We start from the raw sequence: 22129 nt of genomic DNA, 5'->3' as shown, positions 1-22129 counted from the left end.
TTGGTATGATTTCATTTTGAAATCTTCCAGCAGTATGCTCCCTAATCTTCAAAACAGGAGAGGCATACCCATATACTTTGAATTTATTTACTAGAACTTTCAGAGTTCTAAGTTCATTTTCTCTCTTTGAGAGATCTACAGGGTCCTTAAAAATTATATTTTTCAAATTGTTTCTCTCCCAAATGGGACTGCACTGTTAGAACTCCTGAAGCATGAAAAGGAAAAAAGAAATGAGGAGAAGCAAGAAGACAGCTGAGAAAATGCAAACCCAAATCTGTCACAGAGAAACATACAGTATACACATGCTGTTTTTGCTAGATTCCTGAAATACTAAACTCATTGTGTAGCACTACTGCTATCCAACCTTCTCTCAGATAAGCAACCCTCACAGCCATCTCTAGACATGGTTATCATGAAATCTCCTCTACCTAACATGGGTAAGGACAAGTATTACAGCACAGTAAGTTAAGAACTTCCTTATTGCAAAGGGTTCTCACCTGCTGATGTGTTTTTTGCATGTGCGATTCACTCTGCACTGGGAAAGGAGTCTGAAAAGTTTGCTGCACAGGAGCTGTTGGTGGAATCACAGGCTGAGCCATGGGTGGAAACTGGGGGGTAGGAAGGAGACCAAAACCTGGCATTTGTCCATTAGGAGGAAGTGGGACCTTGGAAGAACAAAATACACAAAAACCTCCAATTAGGAAAAAAACATATTAGCTTTTCTAGTCTGCTAGAAGTAAAACTGTCTCTATGCTCTGAAGTCACAATGGAAGACCATAAGCCTGAGAAAGATGAAGTAGGTCAAGCAATTGTATATATTTTAAAATACATATTTATCAAATTCTCCAAAGCTTGATTAGAACAGACAACAAAATTATCTTCTCCAAAACAGCTGGAAGATTAAGTCACATTCACTTCTCACTAATAGAAACATGACTTCTTTGCCCCTTCATCAAAGGAAGTGACAAAACACAAGACGTAACAGATAAAGAAGCAACTAAAAAAACCCTTAAGTTACCTGATGGCGCATTGGATCCTGTTGCATTCCCATCATCCGTTGTTGAAAAGGATCCATATTTGGGAGTTGAGGAAATACTGGCTGTTGTATACCTTCTCCTGCAAATCCACTAAAAACAACAATATTCTGGTGAGACAAGTCAGGAGAATACAGACTTCTTTGTTTTTCTTTCACATATTTCTATGTACAATTACACGTTACTGCTTTAAACTTTGACAGAAAAACTATCTTTATTATCATAGAATTGCTCAGGTTGGAAAACATCTTAAAGATCATCAAGCCCAACCACAACTTAACCACATTACCCTAACTAATGCTCACTATTTTCACCTTAAAAAGCGAGAACAAAGCCAACAAGAAGAATAAAAACTGTCTTCCTTTTCTCTATTGTAAGAACATCCCTGCAACGTCTAAGGAAATGCTACATAGGAGCTAGCTATGTAGCTTCTTTCTTCCCCTGTGCTTATACGGTCTTACTAAAGCCCTCAGATTACATAAATTTTTTGTTATGCTTGTCTGCCTTAGGTTAATTATCCTCTTCTCTAATTTGTGTGGGTACAGCAGATAGTGGCCATACTTCCACTGGAAAAAAAATTTAGTTTGCACGGAATTTAGGGCAGAGGAGACAGGGATATGTATACTATACAAGGATCAGAGTGATGTCATCCACCTCCTGATTCAACACACAGAATGGACAGTGCTCAGGGGATTAATGAAGTATGTGCAGTTAATTCAACCTGTTTGCAGGATACAGTTTGTGTAGGAAGATAAAGAAAGTTAATGGTGATGTGAAATGGAACTCCGTTGTATTTTAAAACACGGGCACCACATAATTGTTATACGTGATCCTGCACAGATCATATAGAATACTTCTGATTTTGTGTGCCCAAGATGAGACTATTGGAATCCAGTTTTCAGAAGCATCTTACACAGCTATAAGGTAATAAGTGCAGAAGCTTAGAAGTGCTACAAACAGAATGCGAACATGCCAAAAAGCCTAGCCTAATGGCCTGTAGGTTAGGCATACACAAGTAGTGGGCATTTGACCTACCTCGTATTTCTGTAGAACAGAGTTCCCATCTGTATTACAGGGAAAATTCTGCCAACTTACTCAAAACGCATTTTAATTAACTAACATATATAACACTGAAGTGCTTGAAGTGATAAGCACAGTAAAAAAAACTAACGACCAAGTTAGTGATCCTGTTCTTCAGGGCAGGGTTTTGTTGGCATATACAGAAAGAAAAACACGAGGCCACACAATGAAGCAGGGGAAAGAAGAAATATTGACTAACCCAGGTATTGAGCACCATCCAGCCTGTGCACTGAATGAGAGAGAGGTCCTGTGGGAAAAACTAGTATGTGATCATGTAATTCAAGACTTCACCAAAACGCACATCAAAAGAGAAGGAGGAGCCTGAGTTAGTTTGCATCTTCGCTATCTTAAAGCTGCAAAGCCAAACGTATTTTTTTTTTTAGAAGTTAATACATAACATTAGAATAGCTTTTTTCCCCCAGGCGGCCAAGCAATTCAGCTCATTACTAACAATGTCCAGACACACTCAGTTGTGCAAGAAAACCAGAGAACTCATCCTGAAACCAAGACTGAGCTTTTTTCTACTAAACACATTCCTCAGTCAATGATGCCACATGCCAAATCTACAATGAATCACCAAAGTAAAGAACAGAAAACATTAACAACAATATTTAAACTTTTGATTGTTAAAAGTGAAGCACTGATAACTCGGAATTTTAGTAAGCTTTGAAAACAAAAGGTATTTTATAACAAATAATTGTTTATTATGACAAAAAAAACTCACAAGGCAGGCTGAGAAACTGAAGGAGAAGGAGCTGAATCTTCTTTCTTTGAGTCTTCCACTGCTTCTGGCTCATCGTCATAGTCAAACCGATCTAGCAGCTTCTAAAAGAATTTATACCGAGACAGATATTTTTTTCAACAGCTTACACAACTGGAAAACAAAATGTGCTCAATATTGTTGTCTTCCTATACAACTAACTACTCTGGAATTAAAAAGAAGGTTAGAAGCATGACAAAAATATTGAAATTAATTCACTGATCAAAAGCAATTTTATTAAGCTTTAGAAAACGCAAAGGCTATGAAAACAAGAGGACAACTTCTGACTGAAGAAGCACAACTTGTACCATTCTCCCTCTAACAAACTGAAGACACTGAGGTATCCACTAAGCAGCCTCCTGCTGAACCAATGATACTACACACAAGAAACAAATGAAAACTTACTTTGTCAAATGATGTTTTTTGCTCAGGTTGTGGGAAAGCAGCTTTTTGTTCTGGTGGTTGTGATGCTGTAGTTTTTAACTGAGCAGTAATAGCTTGAACCTGAGCCATCACAGTGTTATCTATGACCGGAGACTGAGCTTTTTGAGGCTGCTGAAAAGTCTGAAGAATTTGCTGAAGCTACAGAAAAACATATATAGTGTTAAATAAACATATTTTATATAGCACAAGAAGAATTGTAGGGTATAAATTCTGTATCAAATCAGAGTACAGCACAAAATGATCACCACCAATAACATGAGTGAATGAAGAATTATTTTAAAATGCTTCAGTGACAAAATCTAGCACATCCTGAGATTTGAGTATTCAAGCCTTCCAACAGTGCAACTTTTTAATCACATGTGCAAACATTAAATCTTAACATTTTATATATTAGGCCTAGTTTTTAAACTTCATGACTCTATTAGTTCAGAACTAATTCTTTAGTTACGTATAACTGAATTTTCCTCAAATACCATGATTTCTGGTTAGAAAGGTCACACTATTCAAATACTGACTTAATTCAGGGATGTCTTTTATTTTGCTTGAAATAAGGACATTCCTGCTACCATCTCCCCAAGTCCCCCCAATTCACATACAAACAGGTTACCTGCTGTCCTTGCGTTGTTTGAAACAACTGAGCTACAGCTGCAAAGGCATCAGAACTGGGCAACTGTGGCATAGTAGGTACTGAATTAGCAGTGACTGGAGGGGGCTCCGAAGCAACCTTTGCTGGAGGGGGTGGTGAACCTACGAGTTCCATTGGAACGGAGAAAGAACTGTGTTACTCCAAAACATTCACTGTACTCTTCATCCACCTCCCCAGAACAACTGTCTATCCACACTAGCTTATTTAACCCAAGAAGCAAGTCTGCACTCCTATATAAACTACACCAACTGCATATTCTATTCCTTTTTTCCTATGACTGGCTCCATTCATTGCTTATATTACTGTACTGCAGAAATTTTGAGATAGGTAACCTATCTGAAAGTGATTCCAGCATGGTATTTTACATGATAACTTGATGTTTAGGTATTTACAATTGCAAAATAGTTAAGAGAAGGACGATTACTCAACACAGTGTCAAGAAATGCACATCAGTACTCTAAAAATCATAGTCACATTTTCAAACTTTGAAAATCTACACTCATACTTCTTGATAAATATTTCAAGCAAATCATCTAGTGGTTCACTTTAAGAGAAGATGAATTTTTATAATCACATTCCTTCATTTAACTTGGAATATTTGAACTAGAGACAAAAGAATATATTTCCTAGCATTAACTGAACTATTGCTGAGAAGTCTGGTAATAATTAAAGGTTTCTAAAATTTATTTCATAAGCATCTCCTTCCTCTGGCAAAGCTTGTTCACATGCCACTCTTGCATAGGCAAACACCAAACCTCCATCTGCTTGATTAATCCCTCTTCACAAATCACTGCATACTAACTCTGCCAGGAGAAGACTCATTTCCACAGAGCCCAACTTATATCACAATCACACTCTAAGGCACGCTATTAGCTCAGTCTACACATGCAGCTTTCCCATTCTCTTTGCTTTAAATTACACTGTTGTAAATTAGCAGCAATGCCACCAACTTCTCCATGCTGTGAGCAAGTAACTGTTCTCTAGCAAATAAATTTTATTGGAATACTATAAAACAATACAATAAAGTTTAAAAAAAACACCTCACAAATATCTTTTAGTTTGAGAAACTAAGCAAATATTCTTGCTTCACAACACCAATTTATTTCCATTTCCATATCCATTCATCTATTTGCAGTTTAAATTACTGCAACACTGATGTGCAGCAAGCAGACACAAACATGCTGAATAATACTTTCCCAACAGCACAATGCTAAAATACTGCAGAAAGATGTGTGATTGTTTTGAAACATAATTCCACTCCCAAATTACTTCCTGTATGTATTCAGAAAGATATCTGCTTACTCAAGGGAGAAAAATTTGCATTTATCTTCCTCTTTTTCGGCTAAATAGACTGTAGTGTTACGAGTGAAACAGATTCTCTTTCATAATATATCTATATTAATCATTAATAAGCTTATTTCAGGGCCAAATTATCCCCTCAGGTGTATGTGAATAATCCGACTGGAATCCAAATGAATATTCAGGCAAAAAATGTCCAATCTGTTGACAGCCAGGGATGAAACAGAGACAGTAAAAATAGTGTCACTCAACTGTCATAACAGAATGAACTTGTATAACCACCAGTCTGCACTTGTGTTCAGATGCAAAGATGTTCCCCCTCACCTAGCCATGTACAGACTGTCAATAGATGAACTGTCTGTATCACCACTGGAGAAGGCTCTATTAATGCTACTGTGCATCCTTATTTTCTTGTCTGCCATTACACTTCACTCACAATATAGGTGAGCGCAACAAAGATTACCAAAGCAAAGACAAATACAAAAGCTCAAAAAGAATGCTCTCCAGAGAAAGAGAACCATGGTATGCATTTTCTCCTCCACAATTCAACCTCATTACCAGCATTTCATGTGGCATAAAACAGGTCAGTAAAAATTCCGTGGGAAGGCAGTCATTACTCCAGTACAGGCTGGGGGATGAGCTGCTGGAGAGGAGCTCTGCAGAGAGGGACCTGGGTGTCCTGGTGGACGACAGGTTGGCCATGAGCCAGCAGTGTGCCCTTGTGGCCAAAAAGGCCAATGGCTTACTGGGGTGCATTAAAAAGAGCGTGGCCAGCAGGTCGAGGGAGGTGATCCTCCCCCTCTACTCTGCCCTGGTGAGGCCTCATCTGCAGCACTGCGTCCAGTTCTGGGCTCCCCAGTACAAAAAAGACAGGGATCTCTTGGAAAGAGTCCAGCAGAGGGCCACAAAGATGGTGAAGGGCCTGGAGCATCTCTCCTATGGAGAAAGGCTGAGTGAACTGGGTCTGTTCAGCCTTGAGAAAAGAAGACTGAGAGGGGACCTGATCCAGGTCTATAAATATCTAAGGTGTGGGGGGCAGAATGGCGAGGCCGGACTCTTTTCAGCAGTGTGTGGAGACAGGACAAGGGGAAACGGCTGGAAACTGCAGCATAGGAAGTTCTGCACAAATGTGCGCAAGAACTTCTTTACAGTGAGGTGACGGAGCACTGGAACAGGCTGCCCAGGGAGGTGGTGGAGTCTCCTTCTCTGGAGATGTTCAAGACCTGCCTGGATGCCTACCTGTGCGACCTGCTGTAGGGAACCTGCTTTGGCAGGGGGGTTGGACTCGATGATCTCTGGAGGTCCCTTCCAACCCCTACAATTCTGTGATTCTGTGACACTCAGCTCTCTAGGTCAGTGGCTTTCAACTAGCAGTGCATGTAAAGCCTCCTGTCAGGTATAAATCTACTATATAAGATCTTCAGGAATCTGGATTTGAAACATCGGTATAAGATGTTCTGGGGTCTCATGCTAGAAAAGATTAATAGCTGTTGCTTTCAGATACTAAAATGATTCCCTATAATATGAAGCTTTTCCACATAATGTCATACTTCACTGATGCAGATCCTCCTAACGTTAAAAAAAAAACGCATGTGAATTATAAAACTGAGAAGCAACAGAAAAATATTTCAGACTCAAAAGATATTATTTTAAGAGGGAATAATGAAGTCACCCTGATGGAAAATTTGTGCATTCACACAGCATAGATTTGAGGTATTCTGAAAACGATCATTTGGTATCAGCATATATTTGGAATGAGTTCAGTTGGTCCACGTAATTGTGACAGTCAAGTTGAATTTATTAATATGTTACTATTGAAACTACTAATAGGCACTTCAACATGAAAGTAACCAAGTTTCTAATATCATTCACCTTTCTAATAGCAGTAGTGAAAGCTGCAATTTCCTTTCTGTTCATAATCTCTTTTTAAATACTGGAAAGCTGTCATGAGGTTTCCCTGAAGCTTTTTCTTCTCCAGACCGAACAAACTCAGTTCCCTCAACCTGTCTTCACAGGAGAGGTGCTCCAGTCCTCTCATAATTTTCATGGCCCTCCTCTGGACCCTCTCCAAAAGCTCCACACCTTTCCTTTATTGGGGGCCCCAGAACTGGATGCAATACTCCAGATGGGGCCTCATGAGAGCACAGTAGAGAGGGACAACCACCTTCTCCACTCTGCTGGCCACCCTTCTTCTGATGGAGCCCAGGATATCATCGACCTTCTGGGGTCCAAGCACACACTGCTAGCTCACATTCAGTTTTTCATCAACAGGGACTCCATGTCCTCCTCAGCAGGGCTACTCTCAAGGAGTTTGTATGCATATCTGGGATTACCCTGAGCCAAGTGCACCTTGCACTTCACTTTGTTGCACCTCATTAGGTTCTCACAGAACCATCTCTTGAGTTTATCAAAGCCTCTCCCTTCTTTCTGCCTTATCAACTGCACTGCTCAGCTTGGTATCACCAGCAAACTTGCTGAGGGTGCTTTTGATCCCATGATCAGAATGATCTTTCACTGATAAAGATGTTAAGGATTACTACTCTCAAGACAGACCTCTGGGAGACAATTCTTGTTACCAACCTCCACTTGAACATAAAACTGTTGCCCGTAACCCTCAGGCTGTGACCTTCCAATCGATTCCTTATGCACTGAATAGTCCACCCTTCAAATCCAGCTCTCCCCAGTTCAGAAACAAAGATGCAGTGGGAGACCACAGCTAAGGCCTTGCAGAAGTCTGGGTAGACGATATCAGTTGCCCTCCCTTTGTCCACCAATGCCATCACTCATGTCATTCATACCTTCATTATTAGTAGCGTTCTCTGTCATTGGAGCAGCTGTACTAGTTCCTGCTGCCATATCCAGAAGAGGCTGAATTATTTCAATTTTAAAGACACCATTTTTCTGCCAAAGGTTCAGGACACGGACTATTTTACTCTGTTGAAACAAAAGCAGACATCAATACTAAATACAGCTTCCCTAATACACAAAGCCCAATTTCATTTTTTTTTTTAAGCATTGAGAAGAATGGATCTAACAACATAGGAGTGCAACAGAATTGGGCAGACCTTTGAAATAAGCCACTGTTGTCACATAGGTCAGTAGATCCTGTATATGCAAAAGATAGAATCTGTCAGCTTATTACCCTCTTCAGTAAAAAGTTGTGTGTGCCATTTTTCTACAGTTGCTCTGGCCAGGCAGAAAATCCAGGCTTAATAAACAGTAAGTAATAACAGAAATCGCATTAGCCCCACTATTTCTTCACAGACAGTTATAAGGGGTGAAACAAACAACACGCGATAAGACAGACAGGGAAAATGAAGATGAGCTAGAAAAACCCATGGAAGAGATGGGCCATAAAAGTAGAATAAAATACTAGAAGAAGTTCAAAAGTTAGCAAACACCGCTCAAATTTTTTTCTACTAATCCAACTACTCCCACACTGACAACTGAAAATCCTTCTCCATCATTATTCAAAAGACCAGGAAAGCAGGTAGAAAAATCTCTGATCACTGCAGGAAGTTAAAGCTAAATAATAGAACAATTTCACAAAACATTTTCTACAATACTATCAGTTAGATAAAAACTTACAATGATTGTCTTTGAACAAGATTTTGGTCTGAAAAACAATTTCAGGACAGCAACGTCTTTGGCCTTGACAAACATCACTTTGAAAGTCTCAAAAAAAAATGAGAACTTTCACTGATTACAACTCTGGCACTCCTAACACTTTCTTTCTGTGGGAGACACCATCTTCACTAGGAAGTTGCCCTGAAGTCTCAAGAAGAGAAGTTTTGGCACAGACACACACACGCACACACACTGTTCACACGTCTGTATACACAGAACAGAACTGATGAGTTTAGACAATAATATTTCTTTTAGCTAGAACTTCTATTTAACTGCTGATGATCTTTCTCAGTATGTTTTACCTTCTCATATAATAATATTCACTGCAAGGACATAGAGCATCACCAAATTAGCTCACTTGTATATGGAAATGTCAGAGTAACAGCGTTACCAATTCATAACACTTAAGAAATCACTGTTGTACCTTGTCTTCAGATGGACAGAGATACAAATACTGGAATGTGGCAGTAATATTTTTAGAGAATCTTGGCCCAAAGACATCCTTATCCGTTCCAAACTGGTGACGAGACTGACGAACAATAGAGTCAATAACATACAATCCAGGAACTTTATATTCTGGTTTGCACTGAAAACAAAACAATTTTCTGTTATACATCGATGATAACAAGTTGATATACTTTCCTCACTTTCCTATAAGAAATCTACACTTCGTATATTAGATTAGGAAAAAACAACACCACAGACAGTTATTTGTTTCTGGAACTATATGGGCTCCAGAAGAAAACCATGGATGGCATAAAATCAAATAACATTGTAAAAAAATATATATATCCTTTTGCAAATTTTTAATATCATTTGTATGAAAACAAATATTTAACAGTAGGTAAGTTATCAAGGACAACAAAAAGTGAAAAGTAATACTATGCTCAAATTTCCACAAAAAGCTATAGACTCAATCTCATGCCAAGAAGTTGGCATATGCCAATCTTATGAAAGAAGTTGGCATTACGCATCGCTAATGAGCTCAAATGAGCAGTACATATGAAAGGTTTTAAGAATCATAATATAAAAAGCGCTTTCAATTTATGTAACAGTAACTTTCTAGACAGTGTAATATTTTTATCAAGTTAGAGAAAGGAGCCACAAACATTTTTACAGAAATGCAAGTTATGGTTGTGTGTGTGTACAGCAAAATAAGTATATCATACACACATAAAATACAATTTTTATATACACATATATAATAGCTGTTATCCTTTCTCCCCTCTTCCTTGTTTCTATCTTACTACACCATTTTTATATCAACTCTTGAGTTCAACTTTTTTTTTTTTTTTTTTTTTCCCAGTTCTCTCCTCCATCCCACTGGGAAAGAGGGGAGTGAGTAGATAAATAACAGCATGGTGCTGAACCACCTGCTGGGTTCAAAGAATCACAGAATTGCTCAGGTTGGAAGGGATCTCAAGGATCATGAATCTTCAACCCTCCCACCACAGGCAGGGCCACCAACCTCCCAATTTAATACTAGACCAGTTCAATCAGAACGAGAGTTTCCTCAGAAATGGCCACAAGTTGTACCAGAGGAGGTTTAGGTTGGACATAAGGAAGAACTTTCTCTCTCAGAGTGGTCAGGCACTGGAATGGCTGCCCAGGGAGGTGGTGGAGTCGCCGTCCCTGGCAGTGTTCAAGAGGCATCTGGATGAGGAGCTACGAGATGTGGTTTAGAGCTTGTGGTAGCAGTGGTAATGGGAGGATGGTTGGACCAGATGATCTTATAGGTCCTTTCCAACCTTGTGATTCTGTGACATTGAAAACCAGTCTGAACATCAGCAACACTAGGAAACTACACAGGGGGGAATTTTACACTTTTTTTTTTTCCTGACCCTTCCTAACACAATATGAAAAGTTCAAATAGGAAGATTATCAGGATTTTATCAAAAAGATCAAAACACATACAGTCTTAACAAAACAGTACTTCAATCTCTGAACAACACCAGCAGTAACGTATTCACATAAGTAATTTTTAATGTTTTTTGTTTTTTTTTTTTTAAATTACCTTTTTGATGAACTTCTCTACAATCTGGACGACGTGTTTGTAGAGCTGGAAAAGAAATACATAAATCCATTTATCATCAACTTAACAATGATATCATGTCACAAGTTTTTCTTAACTCTTAATGCTTATGACCACATAGTATGGGCTACTCACAAAATATTGTAGTAATAATCAAGAAAGAAGCATATTAGCATTTATCAAGCTGTACAGCAATGGAGAAAAAGATGTCATGGGTAGAGCAGACAGACACAAGCCATCCTTTCTGTCAGAAGTGCTTCCATGCGTACAGAAAACATACTGCTGTTAGAGCATTAGTGAGAACTTTCTGGATTTACTTTATAAGCAATTTCAGTAGGTATTAATATGTTATGATGCAGCTGCACGCTGCAATGTTTAAAATTTTATTACACAGAAATCATAACACCATAGTGGGTGGCATTAAAAAGCAGTAATTGAAAAAACGAAGCTGGCATTATGCTACCAGTCTAAAACCACAAGCTGATGTTCACCACCCACTTGTTCCTAAATAACATTCTTAATGCCAACTAAAATAAAACATCCATGAAGCTAAGACTGGAAAACCCATAGTGCACTTACTTGGAATCAAAATAATGACAGATTGCTAGTGTTACAGTTTCGTTTTTCTTCTGCTGTACTTTACCTTGATAGCTTTAATGGCGGCTTTTGTGATGAGAATCATTTTTGCTCGGGAAATAGGAGGTTTCATCTCCATCAGTGAAAAGAGCTGAACAGAAACAAAAAAAGAAACCACAAAAAACATATCAAAAAAATATTCTGATGGTTAAGTAGTTAACCAAAAAGACAACATTTCAGACAAATGACCGACAGCAGAAGTTCTGCACTATGCATCACTATGATGCTAACTGGCCCTGAAACAAAGGAACTACCAAGCAGATCTTTCTGGGCAAAGTTCAAAGCTGTTTTCCTTGTGAACTAACACATACGCAGCAATTTACAAGATTGTGATAAGACTTCTGTCTATGTTTTATTTGTTTCTAAAAACAAGTATTTAACTTAGGGTGCAAGAACTGTTTCACAAAAATAAATACATACAGCAGAATTAACTGTACCTTGACTTAAAGTAGCCCAAATACTACCTTAAGAAACAGAAATGTTAGGACATCCTTACAGACTGACACAATCCCTTCACCTTAAAGTAATTTGCCTAAAAATATGCCAACTTTCATCCATCAAGACAATCAAATCAGCACTAAGTTTCCAAATTATCCTGCTATATATAAATGTTGCAAATGTCTTTAATGGAGACATTTGGCTTCCTACAAACATATCACATTACTATTAAATCTAATTGCAGCAACTGCTGTGGAGAATCCTCTGCACCCTTCTCCAAACTCATACTACCAAGTGGAAAAATCACTTCATCAAGAAGAAAGCTTTCAGAAGTGACCAGTCTTTACAGATGACAATGTGAACCTGACTTGACTTACAAAAATTTAAGTACAGCCCAGGTACTCTGTATCAAAAAGCTGTAATCGTACAAAAAGTTGAGTGTCTTGAGCTCAGTTAAGATCATTAAGCACAAAAAAAAAGAAAAGAGGGAACTGAAGTACTACATTTAAATGCAAATTATTGTTTTTTTTTAAAGTGTGAATTCACAGCATATGCTATATTCAAAATAGATACAGTACACGTAGGGTATAGATCTCTTTATATCCGTGAGTGGAACTGCAAACAAACTATCTTCACAAACAGCATCAGCACGACTTTTGTCTCACGTGAGGAATTCTATCGCAAAGTGGTTTCACAGCATTTTGAATCTAGGCACTGAGAAGTCACACCACTGTTTTCCGGTATTAACCACGATCCTGAAAAGTACGTACTAAATTCACACTTCAGAAACTGACACAAACTAAAACTAGAACCACAATTCATGTTGGCTTGTCAAAACAGTTTTCCCCAATCCTCTTCCCATCTTCCAGGCAGAAATAGAAGCCAAGATGTTCCAGTACTGCTCTGTAAAGCCTCCTTCCATATCACACCTCAAAGTCAGGTGCTCTGCTCCACTGAATACTATTCTCTATTCTTCCCATAAACTTAACTTGCTATTTAAATTGTGGCTTACTTAAGGCAGAATCCTTACACTGCCATGGTTTTTACAATTAAAAAACAAAAAACAACCCAGATCGTCAACATTTCCTAGGCACACTATCATTTTTTTACTGTGAGGCTTTTCTCCACAAACCATAGAAAAATGTTTTGCACTATATAACTGATTTTGCTCGCAACAGTAAAGACAAACTAAAGCCCTTGAGTATTAGCCAAAAATGTAATAAATTATCCACCACAAAACAAAGCAGAGAATAAAAGTATCTCCATTTGACAGTATAATGGAAGGCATAAAGTCATTTAGAAAGTAATATTTTTTTCTATGAGTTTAAAGTTCCTAGATGTTTTGGAAGTGACCAACTTACCCAGATGTGCCTGTTGTCTCAATTAAGTAAAAAAAAAAAAAAGTAGGTATGCTTATGCAGAGGATAAAAAACGTTACAGTCTACTATTTGAAGGCAACTGAAGTGTTAATAAAGCATTCAGCAAACCAAAATGTGAGCCTTAGACTAATAAAGGCCAAATCAAGAATCAAACAAACAAGAACAACCCTATTTTCATTCCAGGAGATAGAAATGAAGAAAAATTGTCCTTCAAGAGAGTGATATCCAGGTAACCTTTCCAACACCAAGTTGAGATGATGACTTTTCATTATAATCTCCAAAATAGTACCGGTGCCATATATTTGATTTTTAAGTCATTCAAACCATCAGACATACACCAGCTGTGCCTATGAGTCAACTTGCTCTTTCAAAAAGGTGAGTTCAATTCTGAATTATTTCTGTAGAATGAGTGCAATGATTCATGATGGACAAAGTCAACACTAACATTAAAACTGAGGAAAACCTGTTTTGAGACGTAATGGAAGAAAAAAACAAAACAAACACAGTACCCACAAATACGACACCAAAAGGCTTCAAACATGAGGAGGAGCATGCAAAAAGGATCCAGCCTTATAAGACAGATACTCCATGCCCTTAGCAGGACACACCAGAAAGCAACTGGCACTGCAAATAAAGCAGCCAGTGTGAAGCAGCACTTCAGCAACACAATGGGTGAGAAGGAGAGAAACAGGAAACCGAGGAGCTCACAGCAAGAGAGATAACAAGAAGTTACAGGCAAGAAAGAAAAAAAAGGAGGTGCCTGAAAATGTATCCCAAGAGTGATATAACAACTGAGGAAAAAAAATACAAGGGAAGCAAAACGGCTGGAGGGCAAGAAGAAGGGAAATAAGCTAGATTAAGTAGCCAAGGAGGATGCAATAAAGAATATGGTAGCTTGAAGAAGTCATTAATTAAAGAACATGAGAGGCTGGGTCTGAGGCTAACAGGACAGGAATAAACAGGAGCTTGGGAAGAACAGAACTGAGCAGATGACTATAAATTGTTCATTTGCTGCTATAGACAGCACTCTGGGCAACAGCAACAAAAACAGAATAAAAGCCATGAGGTTTTCAGTACATGCAGATATTTCCAGAGTGCAACTCAGGAGGATCAACTACAGCTGAAACATCCATGAAATAAGATGAAAGTATTTCCATGTATAAACATACACACGTCCATGAATAAATATCCTGCCCTCTCTCCACACTCACTCCATTGCTACCCTTTTGAATAGCACACCAAAACTCTGTACCCTTTTTAGATTCTCCTGAGATTTTACAACACCAAATGACTATTTTAAAGCTGATTTTTATTAAATTCTTATTATTGTAGTTACACATGTCAAAACCACGTTGAAAAGAAGAGTAAGTCTAAAATACAATGTTAATAATTCCTTGCGAAGTTTCACTGCTAGAAGGGGAAATCATGAGATACACAGGTGTTGCACTAAACATCTGCATGCATTCAACTAGACCCTGATCCTCTATTGCATTCATTTCCCAAACCAATATACGCCAGAAAAGTCTGCTTTCAGAGGAGCATTATTCCAATGTTACTGAGATACCCAGTTCCTCTAAGAGCACTACCATCAGTTCAAAAGGCAACCCAGATGTAAAAGCTTAGTTTGAGAGCATTTCCAGCATGCTGTATGGAACATCCTGCCCTGTAAAGCTTATAACCGGTTGGGAAACGTCAATCAACCGTAACTATATATTTGGAGAAAAGAAACAGCTCAGAGTTGCTTCCCACCTTCCTCTCCTGTACAACGATGCTGCTGTCTAAAAAAGCAAGCAGGGGCTACTGCTCCCCATCTCATTCATCTGGCGCTCAGAACCACACACAGTACCTCATTCCCTAGGGTGGGGAGCACCACGGGGCAAGAGAAGGCAAAGAAATTAAGTGAAACCTCACAACACAACAATGAGTGAGTCCAAGGATTATTCAAGACTTGTACCTTTATTTATGTTTGATCATTTCAGTAGTTCAGGAAGAGATGTCTCTTGCTGTCTGTGTGGATCTTTTCATAGACAAGGGAAAACTAATCACCTTACCTGCTGAAAGCAGCAGAAAAAAACACACTGTTTTTCACAAGCTCTGGCTTAGGAGAGCTTAAGAATTTTCAAACACTTCTGGAACCTCCCTCTCTGTAATTGACAGTTTAAATGCTATGGCAGCACCACATTTTCCAAAAGGATCTTTCCTTCCCTGCTCTGTACCAACCCAGGTACTCAAAAAAAAAAAAAAAAAAAAAAAAAAAAAAAAAGTACTGAAGAACCTACTAAACTCAAATCACAATACAAAATATTCAGTGAAGAATAGACCTGCATTCTTCTTGTAAGAGTCTAGAATTGCAGGATACCTCTGAAGTCAAAAATCTCAAAGAGAGGAGAATCACTCACTCATTTTCAGGCTAATAAATGCAACTAAATAACAAAATTGAAATGGTCCTTAATCCTTACTAGACATCAAATGCGAGACTAACAGTACCACATGCTATTTAATGAGCAAGTAACCATCCCCAATGATCAATGTAAAACACTGAAGTACTACAGAAAACACACAATAGGAGATAACTGAGGGAATTAACAGTCTTCCAATTCAAACTGTAGCACCTTTTCAGTCCATACCAAAGTCCTGAGTGAGGTGGGTAATGGGAAAAGGAACTGGATGACGACCTTTAGTATTTAGTCTTCAAAAAAAAACATTTTATTCATTTCTGCCTTCCTCCAATTCATGCTCTTTAAAGGTCTACAGAGAGGGTCTTTAAGGGTTTACAGAGAGAGTGGTGAGGTGCTGCACAGGCTGCCCAGAGAGGCTGTGGATGCCCCGTCCCTGGAGATGTTCAAGGCCGGGTTGGATGGGGCCCTGGGCAGCCTGGGCTAGTGTTAAATGTGGAGGTTGGTGGCCCTGCATGTGGCAGGGGGTTGGAGATTCATGTTCCTTGACATCCTTTCCAACCCTGGCCATTCTGTGATTCTGTCTATTTTACACAGAAACAGAAATGATGTTTTGAAGCAAAGGAAAGAATGGCTATTTTCAAGTTTACCCATAGCCTTACCTCAGAACCCTAAAGAAAGCATATGTGGGCACAGAATGTATTTCTCTTGTTAGGAACAAGAGAAAGATGAGATGTGGGAATGCTATCAGCTTTATTTTATTACTAAGTTTATTAAAAGAAAAGCAAAATCATGCAGTAACATTGCACGAAAGAAGAGAGCAAAGAGACATCTGAAGGGACAAGAGGTCCTGCAGAATTATTTAGACAGGCTTGGGCACCAGGCACAGAGCAACAACAGGAAGTTCAGGACAGGAAAATGCTGGGTGCTACATGAGGGAACGATAGCGGACACAGGCACAGACTGGGAGATGAGCGGCTGGAGCAAGTCAGCAGAGGTAGACCTGGGAGTGCTGGTAAGAGCAGGCTCAGCACAAGCCAGCAGCATGCTCTGGCTGCCAAGAGGACAAATTGCACCCTGGGGTGCATGAAGCACAGCACAGCCAGCCGAAGAAGTGATTCTCCCCCTATATTTAACATTGTTGTGGCCTCACTTGAATACTGCGTGCAGTTCTGGACTCCACAATAGAAGAAGGTACTTGAATGCATCCAGGGGAGGGCAACAGCTGGTAAATAGGGCCTGAAGGCATGTCCTGTGAAGAGAGGCTGAGGGTGCTTGGGCTGTCCAGTCTGGAGAAGAGGAGGTTAAGAGGCAACCCCACTGCTCTCCGCAGCAACACGAGCAGAAGTGAAGAGGGAAGCAACAATCTCTTTGTCCTGGTCATCAGTGGCCAGACACCTGGGAATGGTACAAAGCTGTTCAACGGGAGGCTCAACTTGACGTTACAGAAATGCCTTTACTATGACAGTGGCCAGACACTGGAACAGGCTTCCCAGAGAGGTGGCTGATGCCCCATGGCTGAGAGCATTAAAGACGCATTTCAGTAATTCTGCCAATATCTTTTGAGTAGTCCTGAAGTGGTCAGGCAGTTCAACTTGATTTTTGTACTTATCTCTGACTGGACTATTTCATTATACTCTAAGGCAATCAGAAAAAGAAAATACTTTCAAAAACTGAAACTACTAGGAAAGAAGGGAGACAGTGACATCCCATGAGACTAATCTCATTGCACAGAAGGAAAAAGATTGGGCTTATGACCTTTTCCTGTGTCTTGTACTTGACATATAAAGCAATGAACTGACTTTGCTGGCTTTGCTCTCCTGCTTAAGCCTCTTGTGCTATAAAGAGATCTCTACTGGCAAATAGAGAGATATGACTGTTTTATATACTCATTAAATAAAATCCACTGAAAAGGAACAGCACTGATGCATAACATACTGAAAGAAAAGCAGTGTTTAGTAGGCATCAAGCACTCAGGTCATTGTTACAATACCCTCATTCAATCTTCTCTCTACAATTTTCATGGAGTAGTCTAACAATACCTTAACAATTTCAGGAAGTCTCTTGTGCCCAACATTTATTTGAGCAAGGCTTCACATACATGAATGAAACAGCCAATATTCTGTATATTCGCTTATTTTTTAATACATTTACGCATAAGAGAAAAGCCAAACTGCAAACCACTTACATATGTATCATTGCAGTAATTTGTTCATGTACCTAAAGAAAAAAAGGAGGAAAGGAAGACAGAAGGTATGACTACGACATACCAACAGTGTGCTGCTCTGTTAACAAAGCATCTTACTATTTTTAATACTATTATACTATTCATACTATTTCATGACCAGATTTTTAAGACAGATGTCTTAAAAAAAAAAAATAAATAAAATGCATACAAGTAAAAGAAAACTGTTAAAATATATTTTCCTTCCCCGGTAAAACTCACTGCTTCCTTTCTTCTTTTAGATCTCCACTCTTTCTTGATATGCAAGGAAAGGAAGGAAGACAATAATATGTACCAAACTTCTGTTGCTAAGACTAACATTGACCATCAACTGTGAAACACACCAAGTATTAGGTGCTGCAAAAGATCACCACAAAACTCATGGCTACCAGACTCTGTTCTTTGGAAAACACATTGAGATTTCAGTTCAATCAGATACAAAAAGAGTACTTGATCCTCTAAGCCATTTCCGAGGCCTATAAAGACCCCTCACAAATCCAGAATCGCTAGGGAGAAAAACCTTTACCAAGAACAAATGAAAATGACAGCACAAAAGCACACAGATAAGAATTTTGTTTCCAATGCCAATGTTTTCGGAACTCATCTGCCTCTTAGGGTCAGTGCTATACTCATGAGTCCAGCAGAAAAGCTTCCTACCACGAATCTCTAATAAGACACCACAGCTATCCACATTCCTGGAAACAGTTCAGTCTAGAAGAAACACAGTTTTTTCACTATCACAATGATGATGACCCGTTAATTAATGGGAACACAGCAATAAAGCAACTTCTGTCCCAAAAGAGCTCATGCTACTTCTGCAATTTCAGTCTTCATTGTGGAATAAAGAAACACTAAATTCAGTCTGAAACTCCAGCAGCACTCTCTTACCCTTCTCTACATCACCCAAACACTATTAGAGCTGCTGCTTGAGCAACTCTCCCAGGACACGTGGGAGGCAGCACTCACTTAAAAGCACACCCTCACAGTGCCTCCTGGGATGTATTTTAGGCATCTGCAACCAGTTTCACTGTTTTCTTAAGGAGATGAACGGTACCAACAGGCATAGAGATTGCGATGCGTCTTTCGTCTGACCACAGGCATCACTGTTGTGTTCTTGTTGTTTTGCCATACAGCAGAGAGAATCCAACTGAGGAAACTCAGGAGTTTTGGTGAGTTGTCGAAGAACTGCTGTGAAGGATATCCTGCTAACCTCTATTTATAGGTCTTGCAGTGGGAAGGGGAAGCGAAGGGAACAGAAAATACAGGTTACCCCTGTTTCCTTTATCAAAAACTCTGAATGCCACTCTCTCTACAGGTTATGAAACTTGCTGGCAACAGCAAAACAACAAAGAGAAGAACTGAGAGTTCAGGGGATGGCTGGTAAGAAGACGGCTCTAAAAGTAATGCCTCTCATTTCACTTTGCTGGTCCACAACATCAGATGGTGGTGCTGTGGCAGTAGGGGTTGAACTTTCCTGACAATATTCTGTTGCACTTTGCCACCGTGCGGCAGACGGCAGCAAAGGGGCAGTCTGACAAAGTTATAGCTAACATGCAGGGGTATGTGAAGTAACGGTGTGTTATTGAATTTCTCCACGTGGAAAAAAATGGTATCCAATGACATTCATGAATGCTTGCTGAATGTTTCTGGAGACCAAACAGTGGATGTGAGTGCAGTGAGGTATGAGTGGTGCATCTCAGCAGTGGTGACAGCAACACTGGCTCATCTCCACTGGTTTTTGTATGGTTTTGCTTTTTAGAAGCGTGACATGCAGGCTCTTGCCCACCACTGGCAAAAAAAAGCATAGCTAAGCATGTTGACAGCTTAAGAGTATAGTTCTGCAGCTAAGAATTTGCTCTATCAAATAGTGCTATTGTGCTGTACCTGTTGTAGTTTCCATGAAAATAAATGAGGTGTCACTTTCAGAGCAACCTTACATAATGCAGCATGCAAAATGTAGTCTACTGTTAGTAAAAGTCAGCTATAGAAAAACACAACTGACTGGTACACCCAATATGGATACACGGTAAGAAGGAAGCTGCAGCTGTAACTTTAAATAAACAGCCCACAAAATATCTATTTGTGATCTAAGGAGACTGAAGTGAGATATCAACTGTTTTAGTGATACAGATTATCTACTGCCAACCTGAGACATATGATTAAATTAATATGCTGCATTACTCAATAGAAAGGTAAGATTACAAAACAGCAAACTCAATTGTTTCCACTTCCAGACAGACTGTGAAGAAATCCTCATTTCTGGTCCCAAGCTTTTATAACCCTTAGCTATCTCCTAGATTTTTCAAGTTAACAAAAAGAAAATATATCTTCCCTAAATTAAAACTTGACAAGGTTTAAAAACTTTAATAATTATTGTAAACGTGTGGGGTATTTTTCTTCTGGAATAATATTTACTGCCTTTCTTAAAGACACATCTAAGTTTTGCACCATTATCAAATTACCTTTTGTGATTTATTTACACTGTACTGTTAATGTAACAAACCAAATACACCAAACAATACACAAATTGTAAGTCCTTCCCCCAAGATACAATTTGAAATAATTTCCTCAGGGAAAATACAGTATATCACGTAAGTGTCAAATCCTACATATCCAGTTGGAAATACCTGCTCAGAGTGCAGCTGGATAAAAATAAAGCAGTAAATATGTTTGGTGAATACAGAAAAGATCCATGCCTGCTCCTTTAGAAAAACAAGAATTTTAAAGAGGCACATTTACTAATAAACCTGCATTTAAAATATAGGTATAAAAAACAGGACTTAAAGGAGCGGGCAACACAGTCAAACATGATCAGTTATGCAACTTATCCAAGTACCACCCGTCACCAGAGCCAAACTAATCTAAGTGGTCCTCCATAGCCTGCCACAATTGCTAAGTAGAACATGCTAGCTCAGACCTCTATATTTAAGTCTCACCTCCCAATTCAGATGGGCAGTTAAGTACTTATCACAACTAGCTGACAGGCAGGAACTTGTTACTTCACTGCAACATGATCACATACAGTCAGAATCCATAGGTCAAAACTGGAAATCCCAAATGATCATACTGTCACCTGAGGCAGCAAGTCGTGTTCCATGTAAATGGCTGAGCAAATGACAGCAGCAACCTCCGCACGAGAAGAGACAGCGAAGCTCCGGCATATATGGAAAGCCCAGAACAAAACTCATGGCTGCCAAAGTTAGAGTTACCATTATAAAACCCCAGTTCTCTTTCTACAGTAGTATTGTACAACTGCCTGCCAGTACTTTGAGGAATTACTGACCAAAAGGGTAGATTGGGATAACCCTGATCTTCCTTGCTGAAGCCATCTACTCTCAATAAAACTATTATCTATTCAATCAGCAGATGCTGGCACCTCTGTAGTCCTTAACACCTCTATGCATTTTAAGACAATCTTAAGGACAAGATGAGCTCTCACACAGTCATCAGCCTGCCCTATGCCCACTATTCTGTGAATAACAGAACCATTTCACAAACGGTGTCAATTTCTCCACTCTCCCTGTGAAAGACCAGAAACAAGAATGATACATGACTGTAAACCTTCCCCTCCTCAAAAAAGTTGAGGTGTTTCAAAGCTTATTTTAATATGCATTGAGTTTTGTGCACAGATTCAGGCAACACACTTTTTACAGCTAACAGGTTAACAACTCTATGTTTCTAACTGATATCATATGTACACCTTCTAAGGACCACACAGTAATGACATGAATCCTAAACCTAACAACATGCTAACTTTACTCTAAGCAGTCCCAGGGAAATACTCACAGGTACAAATGATCACAGAACAGGGGTTTCACCAATTAGATTTCTTCCCCGTAACTCACGCTCAAATGAAATGCAGTGGTTTAATGTGCTTCTGCTTACAGCCACCAGAATTTCAAGCAGTATTTCTGAACACATCAAACAAAAGAATTATGCTTTTACTACACCTGAGTAGATATACATCCCAGAGGAAGTGGCACCGAGACACATCTATTTCTGAAACTAAGGTTAGTCACAGAATGCTCTAAAGTCACACATACTTTCAGCACCAGATCAGCAAAAAGTGTTGGTTTTTTGCTAAGTAATCAATGTCTGTACAATTAAGTGTATCAGGTAGCAACATCTTGAAGT

General features: G+C 39.1%; 1 protein-coding gene across 1 annotated transcript in view; it reads right to left on the bottom strand.

Moving 5' to 3' along the window:
* The window catches only part of SCAF4 (SR-related CTD associated factor 4), a gene marked incomplete at both ends in the record, with an annotated part of 72326 nt that overhangs the window by 21652 nt on the left and 28545 nt on the right, over positions 1–22129 (bottom strand). Inside the window, 9 exon segments of the mRNA XM_079549466.1 lie at positions 498–665; positions 1019–1127; positions 2839–2936; positions 3280–3456; positions 3926–4065; positions 8062–8197; positions 9315–9476; positions 10905–10949; positions 11566–11649. Of these exon segments, the coding sequence (XP_079405592.1) occupies positions 498–665; positions 1019–1127; positions 2839–2936; positions 3280–3456; positions 3926–4065; positions 8062–8197; positions 9315–9476; positions 10905–10949; positions 11566–11649 (1119 nt within the window).

The sequence above is a fragment of the Tetrao urogallus genome, assembly GCF_951394365.1.
Source record: "Tetrao urogallus genome assembly, chromosome: 1".
Classification (NCBI taxonomy): domain Eukaryota; kingdom Metazoa; phylum Chordata; class Aves; order Galliformes; family Phasianidae; genus Tetrao; species Tetrao urogallus.
Note: the sequence above shows the minus strand (reverse complement) of the source record. Positions and strands in the feature narration are given on the sequence as shown.